General features: G+C 42.0%; 1 protein-coding gene across 1 annotated transcript in view; it reads right to left on the bottom strand.

Moving 5' to 3' along the window:
• Window positions 1-12,735, bottom strand: part of tll1 (tolloid-like 1) — a 379,792-nt gene that overhangs the window by 53,713 nt on the left and 313,344 nt on the right. The window contains exon 19 of the mRNA XM_069926140.1: window positions 9,814-9,939. Coding sequence (XP_069782241.1) covers window positions 9,814-9,939 — 126 coding nt within the window. The remainder of the gene's footprint in view (window positions 1-9,813; window positions 9,940-12,735) is intronic.

The raw sequence follows: 12,735 nt of genomic DNA, 5'->3' as shown, positions 1-12,735 counted from the left end.
TCCAAGGTGTTGGAGTTGAAGAGATGGGCACACCTTTTAATTCTCCAGACCACCTTGGTACATTGCTAAACCCTGCCTGGGAGTTATACACAGATAAAACCCTTTCCACCATATTCTGCATCTTGAAGCTTCAGCTTTGTCCTTTCTGTCTGCTATGGAAGATCAGTTATCAGCCTTGAGTGCATCAACACAAAAACACAATGGTTCCTCTGTTTATAGACTATATCATTGAGTTGAACATAATCGTAGGTCAAAGTTAATCCAGAGACAGACTAATGGGTCAGTTTGAATGGCAAAGATATATGGGAGGCTGTCAACACTGTTTCCCTAGGATATTTCAATACCGCATAGCCTTTGCAATGAAGTTAATTGGCATTGTCAAGGACAACACAGAAAAAAAAACAGCCAGGGTTTCTTTAAATCTGATGTTTTATTCTGATGAGGCTTTTATTACATTAACAAACTGACCATGGCAATATTTATCATCTGTTCCTGCTTACCAACTTTCTACAGTAACCAGCATGCAACCCTTCATCTTCTTCACTCTTACTTCACCTCCTCCTTTATGAATTGACTGTTTCTCTCAGCTATAATTTACATGTCCACAATCTGGGTAGTTAATCATGGCCCATTGCCAGGCACTGCTTCAGGAGAAAGTGGCATGTAACAGCAAGCCTCTAGAATGGAAACGTGGAGGAGATGGTGCAAGTACCATGGAAGGGGAATGTTTCCTGGCCTGCTGAATGTTTCCAGCATTTTTTGCAGTTAAAATATAGAACATTACAGTACAGCCCATTCAGCCCACAATGTTTTGCTGACCCTATGTAAGCCTACTCCACAACAATCTAATCCTCCCCTACCTCACACCATAACCCTTTATTTTTTCTTACATCCGTGTTACATCCAAACTAGGGCTGCCCACCCTATCTAAGCCCCTCATAATCATACCATTGTCGGGGCCAGAAGCATTGTAAGAGAAGCCACCAGCATGCCTAATCCACTTTCTTATGCCACAGGCTTCAGGTGGTATGTGCATGAACTTGTTTTCTCCCCTCTCCATTTCTCAATGGTCATTTCCTTTTCCCATTTTAGATGTCCAAACAGTGAAAGCACTGAAGGATGAGGAAGTTAGCAGTCATTCGATCTCATACTCAGCCATCGGTCAGAGGCGGGAACTATAAATATGCACAAAGATCATTGAGAGAGCAGGATATCACCAGTTCTCCTGGAATGGATTCAGAGAAGGATTTCAATGGTCCCATCTAAGGAACATCTATAATATTGAAATATTCAGTGTACCAGAAAGATTGCCAGAAATATCATACAGGGTCAAGAATAAAAGCGGAGACCAGAAGTTCATAACTCCAAGCTTTGCAAAGAATTTGGTGCAACTCTTTGCAAAATAGACCAGGTATCAGCCCACAAGAGAAACCACCATAATTGAATGATTTCACTTGCAATATGAAAATGCTTCTATCAAAGAGCTGATCGCAGTTTGAGATGGCCATCAGAAAGCATCTAGTGTCCCAGCTCTATAGGAGACCTTGGACAAGAAAAGGCTAACAGGCAGCACAGTTAGTAGCATCATTATTACAGCATCAGGGACCTTGGTTCAGATCAGGGACTTTGTACATCCTCCCCTTGTCTATGTGGGTTTCCTCTGGGTGCTTCAGTTTCCTTTCAAAACATATGGGCGTTATAGGTAATAGGGGTGTTTGGGCGGCACGGGCTCTTGGGCCAGAAGGACCTGTTACCGTGCTGTAGTCTAAATTTAAAGAAAACCATAAATGGAATATACAAATGATTGTTTAATTTTATACACATTTTAGGCAAAAGTTTAAGATGATAAAATCGGTTTGATATGCACATTCCAATGATTTTTATTTTTCATTGAAAGAGCACCTGGTGATCATCAGTGAGAGTATAGAAATGTTGGCATAGAGAAGGCAGTGGCATCAGGATTTGATTTATTATATGGAGCTGGATGGGGTGGATTACATTGTATTCTCTCTTCCTCTTTCTGTTCCATCACTTCTCATTGTTTGCCCTCTTCCCCTCCTCTTCCATCCCTTCTCCCCCTCCTCCTCTTCCTCCCCTCCCCTCCCCCTCCTCCTCCCCTTGTCCCCTCCTCTTCCTCTTCCCCCTTTCTCTCCTCATCCCCTTCCTCCCCCCCTCCTCCTCCTCCTCTTCTCCTCTTCATCTTCAAGGTGCTGCTCCTTCAATCATGAATTGATTGTAGCAAACCCTGATCTTTCCTCACAGAAGCCATGCTCTGCAGCATATGGAGTTTCTCTTGATCTTCTTCTTGATTGTTCATTACCAGGCTGGTGCAGACCCGGGGGACCAAGGGAGCAGAGAAGCAGTGCTCCCACGGGGTCCAGCCACCCAGTCAACTGCCATCAGCTCTGAACAGATTTTATTTGAAATCCTGCAACTGCAGGTCTGGGCCCAAGATGGCGGTGCTTATTAATTGGCAACAGCCACGAGGGGCTGCAGACTCTGGGGAAGCAGAGGATTGGAGCAGGGGACCAGGGGACGGAAAGACCACCCCTCTCTGAGAGGGAGATGCTGAGGAGATGACCCACAGGGACAGTGACCATGGTGGAAGACCAATGAGAGGGGTCTGTGGCTGAGGGACCAGTCCATGCGTGGGCTGCAGGAGACTCAAACTGAGGAATCTGTGGAATCTGTGGGCTACTGGAGACTGCTGTCAGGAGACTCGCACTGGGCTGCAAACTGCTGGAGACTGGCCTAAGCTGGCTGGAGGGGTAACGGGTACCAGAACCAGGATGCGAGGAGGTGCCAAGGGTGCTGAATGGTTCCTGACCATGCTAGTGGTTTCGATCCAAAGCTTGGGTTGCAAATGGTTTGGATTGGACTCTTGTGTGGCTGCAGTGGCTGCGGAAGCACTGGAGGCGAATCGATGGATACTCGATGTCTCTGGGAGGACGCTCTATTGCTTCTCTTTCTCTAACTGTAAAAGGCGCTTAAGCGATTCCTGCTGGTGGCGAATCTGTCTGCCTTGCAGCAGGCATAAAGAAATTTCATATAATATGACACTGTTTTATTACTATGACAATAAATTAAATCTTGACCTTGATCATTGCCAAGAATTCAGGTAATAATGAAGATAAAGCTAATGGTCACAGCACTTGTCTTTGGCCACTTATTTGTTTCCAAAGTTCATCCTGTGGTGCAAGGAGTCACTTATGTTTTATTCATGGTCTTTGTCAATGGAACTCTGTGTCATCATTCACACATAGCCTGGAGCGATTTTATTTACCTCCCTTGAAGCAGTTGCATGTGGATTCTTGGGACAGCTGCCAACCTATTGGGGCATTCATCAGGTGATCTGTGGACCTCAGTTCCATTTCGAAGTTTGCTTTGAGAGTGTTGGCTTTCCACTCTCATGATGTGTCTGGTCCCCACAAATTTTGTTTTCAGAACTGCTGATTCTATGCTCAAATATCTGAACACTGGTCATTCAATCTTGATTTGTGGGCAGATTTGCTAGTGCTGCTCCAGTGGGTTTAAAATGGATTTGCAGGGGGAGAGGAACCAGAGTATCAGAGGAGATAGAGGAGTGGAGTGGAGTTCAATGGGTTGAACATAGTGGAAATTCTCTCAGGTCCATTTATTTCAATTCAAGGAGTTTTGTAGGAAAGGCACATGAGCTTAGAGGGTGGATTGGCATGTGGAATTATGATATCGTGGCCATTAGTGAAACTTGTTTGCAGGAGGGACAGGACTGGCAGCTCAATTAAGAAAGGGAGAGGAATGGCATCGATCATCAGAAAAAATATCACACTTGTGCTCAGGCAGGACAGACCAGAGGCCTCATCAACTGAAGCTATATGGGTGGAGCTGAGGAACGGGAAAGGTATGACTATTCTCATGGGGCTGTATTACAGAGCCCACCTCACTGACAAAAGACAAAGGAGGAAAAACCCAACACCCAACCCCAACCAACCAATTTTCCCTTGCAACCGCAGCAACCGTGTCTGCCTGTCCCGCATCGGACTTGTCAGCCACAAACAAGCCTGCAGCTGACGTGGACATTACCCCTCCATAAATCTTCATCCGCGAAGCCAAGCCAAAGAAGAAATTACAGACTGCCCAATTGTCAGTGAGAATTGGAAGAGCAAATCTGTAGAGAGATAGCAGACAGCTGCAGGAAACATAAGATTGTGATAGTAGGAGATTTTAACTTTCCACATATTGACTGGGACTCCCATACTGTAAAAGGGCTGGATGGCTTGGAGTTTGTCAAATGTATTCAGGAAAATTTTCTAAATCAATATATAAGGTACCAAGTAAAGAGTGCAATACTGGATCTCCTATTAGGGATTGAGACAGGACAGGTGACAGAAGTATGTGTAGGGGAACATTTTGGGTCCAGTGATTATAATGCCATTAGTTTCAAGTTAATTATGGAGAAGGATAGGTCTGGGCCTTGGGTTGAGATTCTAAATTGGAGAAAGGCTATTTTTGAGGAAATGAGAAAGGATTTAGAATGCATGGATTGGGATAAGTTGTTATCAGACAAGGACGTGTGAGGTAAGGTGTGGACCTTTAAAGGTGAAATTTTGAGAGTACAGAGTTTGTATGTTCCTGTCAGGATTAAAAGCAATGTTAGCAGGCAAAGGGAACCTTGGTTTTCAAGGGATATTGGGGATCTGTTTCAGAATAAGAGGTATATAACAGATGTAGGCAACATAGAGCAAATGAGGTACTTGAATATAAAAAAATGCATGAAAAATCTCAAGAAAGAAAACAGGAAGGCTAATAGAAAATAGGAGGTTGCTTTGACAGTCAATGTGAAGGAAAATCCTGAGGATTTATACAGGTATATTAAGAGCAAAAGGATAGTAAGGGATAAAATTGGTCCCCTTGAAGATCAGAGTGGTCGGCTTTGTATGGAGCCAAAAGAGATACAGGAGATCTTAAATGTTTTTTTTCCATTAATATTCATTCAGGAAAAGGGCACAGAGTTGTGGGAAGTAAGAAAACAAGGAGTTAGATCATAGAATCTATACAGATTAAAAAGACAGTGCTTGCTGTCTTAATTAAAGTAAATAGGTCCTGACAAGATATTCTCTCGGACCTTGAGGGAGGCTAGTGTAGAAATTGCAGGGGCTCTGGCAGAAATATTTAAATCGCCCTTCACCACGGGAGTTATGCCAGAGGATTGAAGGGTAGCAAATGTTGTTCTGTTATTTAAAAAAGGCTCCAAAGTAACCCTGGAAATTATAGGGCGGTGAGCCTGATGCCAGTAGTAGGTAAATTACTGGAGGGTGTTCTAAGAGATTTGATATACAATTATTTGGATGTTCAGGGAGTGATAAGGGATAGTCACATGCCTTTGTGCATGGTAGGTCATGTTTAACCAATCTTATAGAGTTTTTTGAGGAGGTTACAAGAAAAGTTGATGAAGGAAAGGCTGTGGATGTTATCTATGAAGACTTTAGCAAGGCGTTTGACAAGGTCCCACATGGAAGGTTAGTCAGAAGGTTAAAACACCAGGCACATCATCCTCAGATATGGATAGGATGAAATCACCAGGGGACATGGGGGTGTGGAGGGATAGTTCTTCATTGTTACTGTATTCAAATTGGGACAGAAGCTTTTGACATATTGGCCTTCATAAATGGAAATATTGAGTACAGGAGATGGGATGTTATGTTAAAGTTGTATAAGATATTGGTGAGGCCAAATTTGGAATAATGTGTACAGTTTTCATCACCTAACTACTGGAAAGGTATCAATAAAATTGAAAGAGTGCATAGAAAATTTACTAGGATGTTGCCCGGACTTCAGGAACTGAGTTACGGGAAAGGTTAAACAGGTTAGGACTTTATTCCCTGGAGCATGCAAGAACGAGGGAAAATTTGATAGAGGTATAGACAGAGTAAATGTAGATAGTCTTTTTTCCATTGAGGGTAGGTGAGATACAAACCAGAGGACATGGGTTAAGAGTGAAGACAAAGCGAGGTGGAGAGAAGCTCCAGTGCTGACACTTTGATCTCCAGCTGGTGGGAAGTGGAGGCCACGGCCACGTTCTAATTTTGGACAGTTTTAAAGCCCCTTCTCAGTGGGAATTGACTGTTGTGCCGGGGGGAAAAATGTGAAAGGGAAAAAGTTTAGGGGGAAAATGAGAGGGAACTTCACACAGAGAGTTAGTAGCATAGTTCATCCCCTTTCCGCCCACCACTGCTCCGACGTGGCTAAAAAATTAGTGCGGCCCGCCATTCAACCACTGACTCACCATCTGGTATGCATTGTGGTGCCTTTTTTATGTGCTCCCTCCCCCTAACGTTGGACCTGGCTGCACTCCTGCAGAGAGAGGTGGAAGTGTGGAACAAACTTCCAGCTGAAGTGGTGAAAGTGGGCTCAATTCTGACATTTAAGAAGAATTTGGACAGGTACATGGATGGGAGAGGTATGGAGGGCTATGGATTGAGTGCAGGTCAGTGGAACTAGGCAAAAAAAAATGGTTCGGCACAGACGAGAAGAGCCGAAGAGGCCTTTTGCTGTGGTACAATATTCTATGGTTGTAAATGCATGTGGAGCTTCCCAAACTGTTTGATTCACCATTTATAGAAGAGTCATTACTCATGGAGATACACTGGCCCTGAGTTCAAGATTTTCTCCAGAATTCCTTACGTGATTCTTTCACATTTATGCACTCCAGTTTTGGACAACAGATCAGAATCAGAATCAGAATCAGGATTTATTGTCATGAACAAGTCATGATATTCAGTGTTTTGTGGCAGCATCTAGAGCAAACGTACATAATACAACATCTTACAACATTACTATAAAAATAAAATAAAAATAACAATAATAGTCCATAAAAAGTAAGGCGGTGTCTTTGGTTCATTGATTATTCAGGAATCTGATGGCAGCAGGGAAGAAGCTGTCCTTGGGTGAAGTCTAGTGCCTGTTACCAACCCTTTGTAATTTATTCTTGTCCTGAGAGTTGCGCCTCCATACCAGGCAGTGATGCAACCAGCCAGAATGCTTTCCATGGTACAACTGCAGAGGTTTACGAGAGTCTTCAGTAACATACCGAACTGCCTCACAAAGTATAGCCAGTGGCGGGAGTGCCTTCTTTGAGATTGCATCAACTTGTAGGCTCCAGGACAGATCTTCAGAGAGGTTGACACCCAAGAATTTGAAGTTCTTGACCCTCTCCACTACTGAGCCCTCAATGAGGACTGGATTGTGTTCCCCTGACTTCCTCCTGAATTCCACAATCATCTCCTTGGTTTTGCTGATACTGAGCGCAAATTTGCTGTCGTTACACCATTCAACGAGCTGATCTATCTCCCTCCTGAATGCTTCCTCATTGCCATTTGTGATTCTGCCAACAACTGTTGTGTCAGCGGCAAACTTGAAGATAGCACTGGAAATTTGCCTGGCCACACAGTCATGGGTGTATAATGAGTAGAGCAGTGGGCTAATAAGCACATATCCTTGGGGTGTGTCTATGTTGAATGATCAGTGAGGAGGATATATTGTTTCCAATTCATACTGACTGTGGTCTTACAATGAGAAACCCAAGGATCCAGTTGCAGAGTGGGGTACAGAGGCCTAGAGTTTATAGCTTCTTAACCAGCACTGAGGAAATAATTGTATTGAAGGCCAAGCTGTGTTGATGAAGAGGAATGATCTCTTCCTCTTATTTTTTTAAAATCAAACTTAATTTGTTTTGCTTTGCAGGTCACTCCTCCACCTCTTTTCTGGAGAAAGGTGTCATTATAAAACAGGAAGGAATAGTTTGTTGCTACTGTTGCGGTGAACGAGTTTCCATTCACTTTGCACTCCCAGCAGCCAGTGGAAACTTACCCACATGCTGCACAAAGACAGCAGCTGTTACAGGTCTTCCTGCTGCAGATGTGATGAAGGATGGAGAAAAACAAATACCCATCACACTTCCGCAGACTTTATCAGAGGCTTCCTTAGTCTTATTTCCAATTACAATATTGTGTTCAAACATTATGAACAATTGCTGGGGAAGCCAGGGTGGAAATTCAGTCTTTTAATGTGAACACTTGATTTCCTTAATATTAAATGAAATGAAGGTGTAGGGCATTGTGGTTGAAGTAATGGGCACAAGTAGTTACTAGTGTTGCCCAATCAAATTCTTTTAAAAAAATCATTCAAATACAAGCACTTAAATAGCCTTTTGTGTTCACAAGAAAATCGAAGAAAAATTAAAATACTTCACAAGATCACAAGATAAAATAACAGAAGCAGGCCACTAGGCCCATTGGGTCTGTTCCATGACTCTGCACTAAGCTAAACTACGCTCACACCCTAGTTCCAATTTCCAGCCTTTTCCACATATCCCTTGATACCTTTAATAATTAGATACTTATCCATTTCCTGTTTAACTTCTCCCAATGATCTGGCTTCCACTGCTATGTGCGGCAGTGAGTTCCACCGATCCACGACCCTCTGGCTAAAGAAGTTCTTCCTCCTCTCTGTTTTAATTGGATAAGTTCTAATTTTAAGACAATGGCCTCTTGTCCTCGATTCACCCATCAAGGGAAACATCCGTATTCACTTTGTCAAAACCTTTCAATATTCAAAATGTCTCTATGATATCCCCCTTATTCTCCTATACTCCAACGAATACAACCCAAGAGCTGTCAAATGCCCCTCGTATGCTAGCCCTTGCATTCCAGGAATCAGCCTAGTAAATCTCCTCTGCACCCTCTCCAACAACATCACATCCTTTCTAATTCTGTCAGGTGTTAAAAGGGACTAGTTTCTTATTTGATTTTGATTAGTTCCTAGTAGGACTTTCTTGCAATGAGTGTCAAACCTGCTCACCACCAGTCATTCACATGTTCCACAGAGGCAGTTCAGAGTTGACATTCAACTGAACAGGTGATGATAATCCTGGTCTATCAATACATGACACCTGTTGAAGGGATCATTTCTCTCCATTTCAATGGGAGCTTACATTAGCCCATGCTTAATGTAAGCAAATGATAGCTGAAGTAACAACAGGAACCAATTTCAAAATTAATTTGGTGGATCTGCAGAATAGTTGGTGCAGAGAAGAGGCAGGGCTCCCTTTTGATTGGCTCTGTGAGCCACAGCAGCAATTTAAAAAATAATATCATGGAGCGGTCATTTTGGGAGAGGTAAGGATTGTGAGAAAGTGCTGGGACTGAGTTAAATGCAAGCCTCGGATAAGAATATGTCGGTCTTTCAGCTTTTCAGACAGTGGAGTTTAGCTAATGGAGTGGGGATGGATTCCGGGAAGAGGTATGCTCCTGTTGGTTGTTGGGCTTCAGGGAGACTTTAAATTTATTGACAAGAGTATATACATCATATGCAATCCTGAGATTTTTTTTTCCTACAGGCATAGCAGCATTACCACTAAGTGGCAGTGCAAAAAAACTACACAATTTACACATGTGTAATCATATAAACAAAGGGATGGCACGATTGGCATAGCGGTTAGTGCATAGGTTTTACAGCACCAGTGATTGGGACCGGGCTTAGAATTTCACGCTGTCTGGAGATTGTGGAGGAGATGTTCTTATCAATACTCATTGATTGTGGTCAGTAGGTGAGGAAATCAAGACAATATCCCAATGTCCTTGGGAACGACACCTGCAGAAATGACATCCAACTCAACTCCTCAATGAACATGTTAAGGAACTGGAATTAATTAACTCAGGATCATCCGAGAGGCAGCTGGGAAGTAGTGTTCTGAGTTTTTATATTGGTTCATTTTTTGGTTGAAATATCAAATAAATAGTTTCTCCCCCATCAAAGCAGTCAAACAACACATACCTTCTTTGCAATCATGCTTGTTTTCATGTAGTACAAATCCATTTCGACACTGGCAAACATAACTGCCTATCGTATTGACACACTCATGTTGACAGCCTCCGTTGTCTTTGGAACATTCATCTTTATCTGCAAAGAGGTCAAAGAAGGATCATATAGTATGCATTTATAAATTCTCAACTCCAAGCACACAGTTAAGATTTAAAATATGCATGTGTGTTCATCCAGAGCAAGGTAAACTAAAGTATAGGCTTGACCGTCCACGATACCTTCTACTTTAGCTGTACCCATTCATTATTAAGCTTGCACTTTCACCTACAATTGCCAATCCATCAAGCAGACAGAGAAAGAAGCTTTGGGTCTGGCAATGGCTCCAGGCTGTTGACCATCTCTTCGGCAAGGCATTGCCCTGCTCGATTAAACCATTTGTAATTTGAAAGTGCTTGGCAGTGCATTGTGCTTGAATGAATCTGGAGATTTCAGAAACACACAGATTAAAGCCAGCAGTTAAGAGCTACAGTTATCCCTTTGAAGGATAACTGATCAAGGAACTATTTTAGTGGAAGAATTTACTCAGTTAAACTAATTTTCATTTTTTTAAAAAATAGAGGTATAATTGTGTTAGCACAGTTAGCACAGAAAATATCATCCTGGGAGTCTACATGAAACAGCCAGAAACTCACTTCAGGGAAGAAAAGCCATAATAATATTAGCAGCCATTCCAGTAAGTGGTAGTCAGCTCCCATCTTTCGACAGAGCTGTTACAACAGGCAAAGGCAGTTCATCCATTTGGCCAAAACTGGCAGACTGTTTCTGACTCTCAGTTCCATGATGCAAAGAGCTTTATCACCTCAAAGTACTCAGGTAGCTGTAGAATGCTAAATGGGAGCATTTCAGTGAATAAAATTTTTAAAGTAAAATTCTCAATGGCTGCAACGTGATTTGTATTTTGCATTGAAGAAATAATAAATTATATGTGGGGAATACAAAATGAGCAATATTTAAACAAGATGATTAGAGTTCAAAAAGTTAAGGTGAAAAGTACATTGTACTTTTGTATTACAACAAAAAACATGGTGCTCAAAACACACAGCTTGTTGTTAAATTACTGCTTTAATCATAACCAGCTATTCATTGCATTCTTGAACAGTGATGAATTAAGATGAAAACAGATTTTGCACTGGGTGGAATAATTATCTTAATGGATTATGATGGGAGAAAAATATATTTGCAGAAATCAGTCTTACAGTTTTCAATGGATGCGTCAGGCCTCATGAGATGAAAATTACGTTAAATGTCAACCAATCAGAGGACACATGGTCGTACCTCTGAACCTTTCAGAGGCCACCAGTCTGTCAATAATACGTACTCGGCTGGGAAAGGAAACCTGCCCCAGGTTCTTGCAAGACTCAAAAATAAAAATTCTTTCTTTGCATGGTGCTTCCTTGTCTGTGAAAGAAAACGTATCAAGATGGCACCAGAGATGAGTTTGCGCTGGTTCTTCTTTCATGATCTCATTTGATGCCCATTCTCTACTATTACATACAAATTTTCATGTATAAGCTCTGTGACTAAACAAGCAACATGGTCAGTAATGGCTGATGTATCACATCTTTTTTCATTTTACAATGCAATCTACAATTAAGTAATTTAATAAAAACAGAAATCCTTTATTAGTTGAACTCCAATAACCTGGTATCCAATTCTTCAAAAATCCCCACAGTTCGGCACCCAGTTTGCTCATATTCAAGAGTGGGCGGGATGTTGGCTAAAGCATGCAAGCTAAAACTTAGAGGCTGACACTCACCAAATTCTGTTTCCTGCTCCCTTTAAACTCATGAGGTTCTGTTTCCTACTCAAAAAGGTTCACTGGAAAATTTTAGTATACCACTACATGTAATATATATATATCTATAAAAAACATGAAATAAGACATCAAATAAAAGTTCAACAAGAAAGTCTGCAAATGCTGGGGTCGTGCAAAACACAAAAGTGCTGGAGAAACTCAACAGGTCACGCAGCGTCCATAGGCCCTTCGTCAGGTATAAGCAAAACCAGGCAGGTGACTGCATAATAATGTGGGTTTGGAGGGTGAGGGGTGGAGAGGCTCAGGGGGAGGAGCACAGGCTAACACATAAGATGTCAGGTGGATACAGGTGGAAGAGAAAAATGCTGAGAAATGATGGGGGAGAGAAGCCAGTGGGGACCTGGAGGAAAGAAGACAGGGGGCTAGAGAAAGAGAGAGACTCAGGGAGGGAGCTAACAGAAATTGGATGTCAATGTTAATGCCCTCTGGTTGGAGAGAACCTATATCAGAGACATTATTGTTAAGTTCAGCAAATAATCAAGTAACAACGTGCAAACTCATGTATAATGTTTCTTTTCTTCAAAGAAAGGTTATTTATTATCAATGGGTTGATTCAGAGTCATAAGGTCCGAGAGTCACACAGTGTGGAAAAGGCAATTTGGCCCAATCCTCCATGCTGACCAAGTTGGTATTTTAGGCTTGTTCCATTTACTTTAATTTGTTCCATATCATTTTTAGGCCTTCCCACCTAAATATCTGTCCAAATGTCTTTTGAGCATCAAAATCGTAAGTGTTTTAAATATGCTCTGGCAACTTTTTTCAAATATGAGCCACTCTCAAATACAAAGTGAAAAATTGTTGCCCCACATGTCACGCCTTAAATCTCTGCCCTCTCACTTTAAACCAATGCCCTTTAGTTCTAGAATCATCTACCATGAGAAAAAGACTGAGCCTTCACTTTATCCATGCCCTTCATGAATTTATAAACATCTCTAACGTCACCCCTTAGCCTTCTATGCTTTGTGGAATAAAGAAACAGCCTATCCAACCTTTCCCTATAACTTAAGCCTTCTAGTCCCTACAACATCCTGGTAAATCTCCTATGCACCTCTTCCGAC

This window comes from Narcine bancroftii, chromosome 3 (assembly GCF_036971445.1).
Source record: "Narcine bancroftii isolate sNarBan1 chromosome 3, sNarBan1.hap1, whole genome shotgun sequence".
Classification (NCBI taxonomy): Eukaryota; Metazoa; Chordata; class Chondrichthyes; order Torpediniformes; family Narcinidae; genus Narcine; species Narcine bancroftii.
Note: the sequence above shows the minus strand (reverse complement) of the source record. Positions and strands in the feature narration are given on the sequence as shown.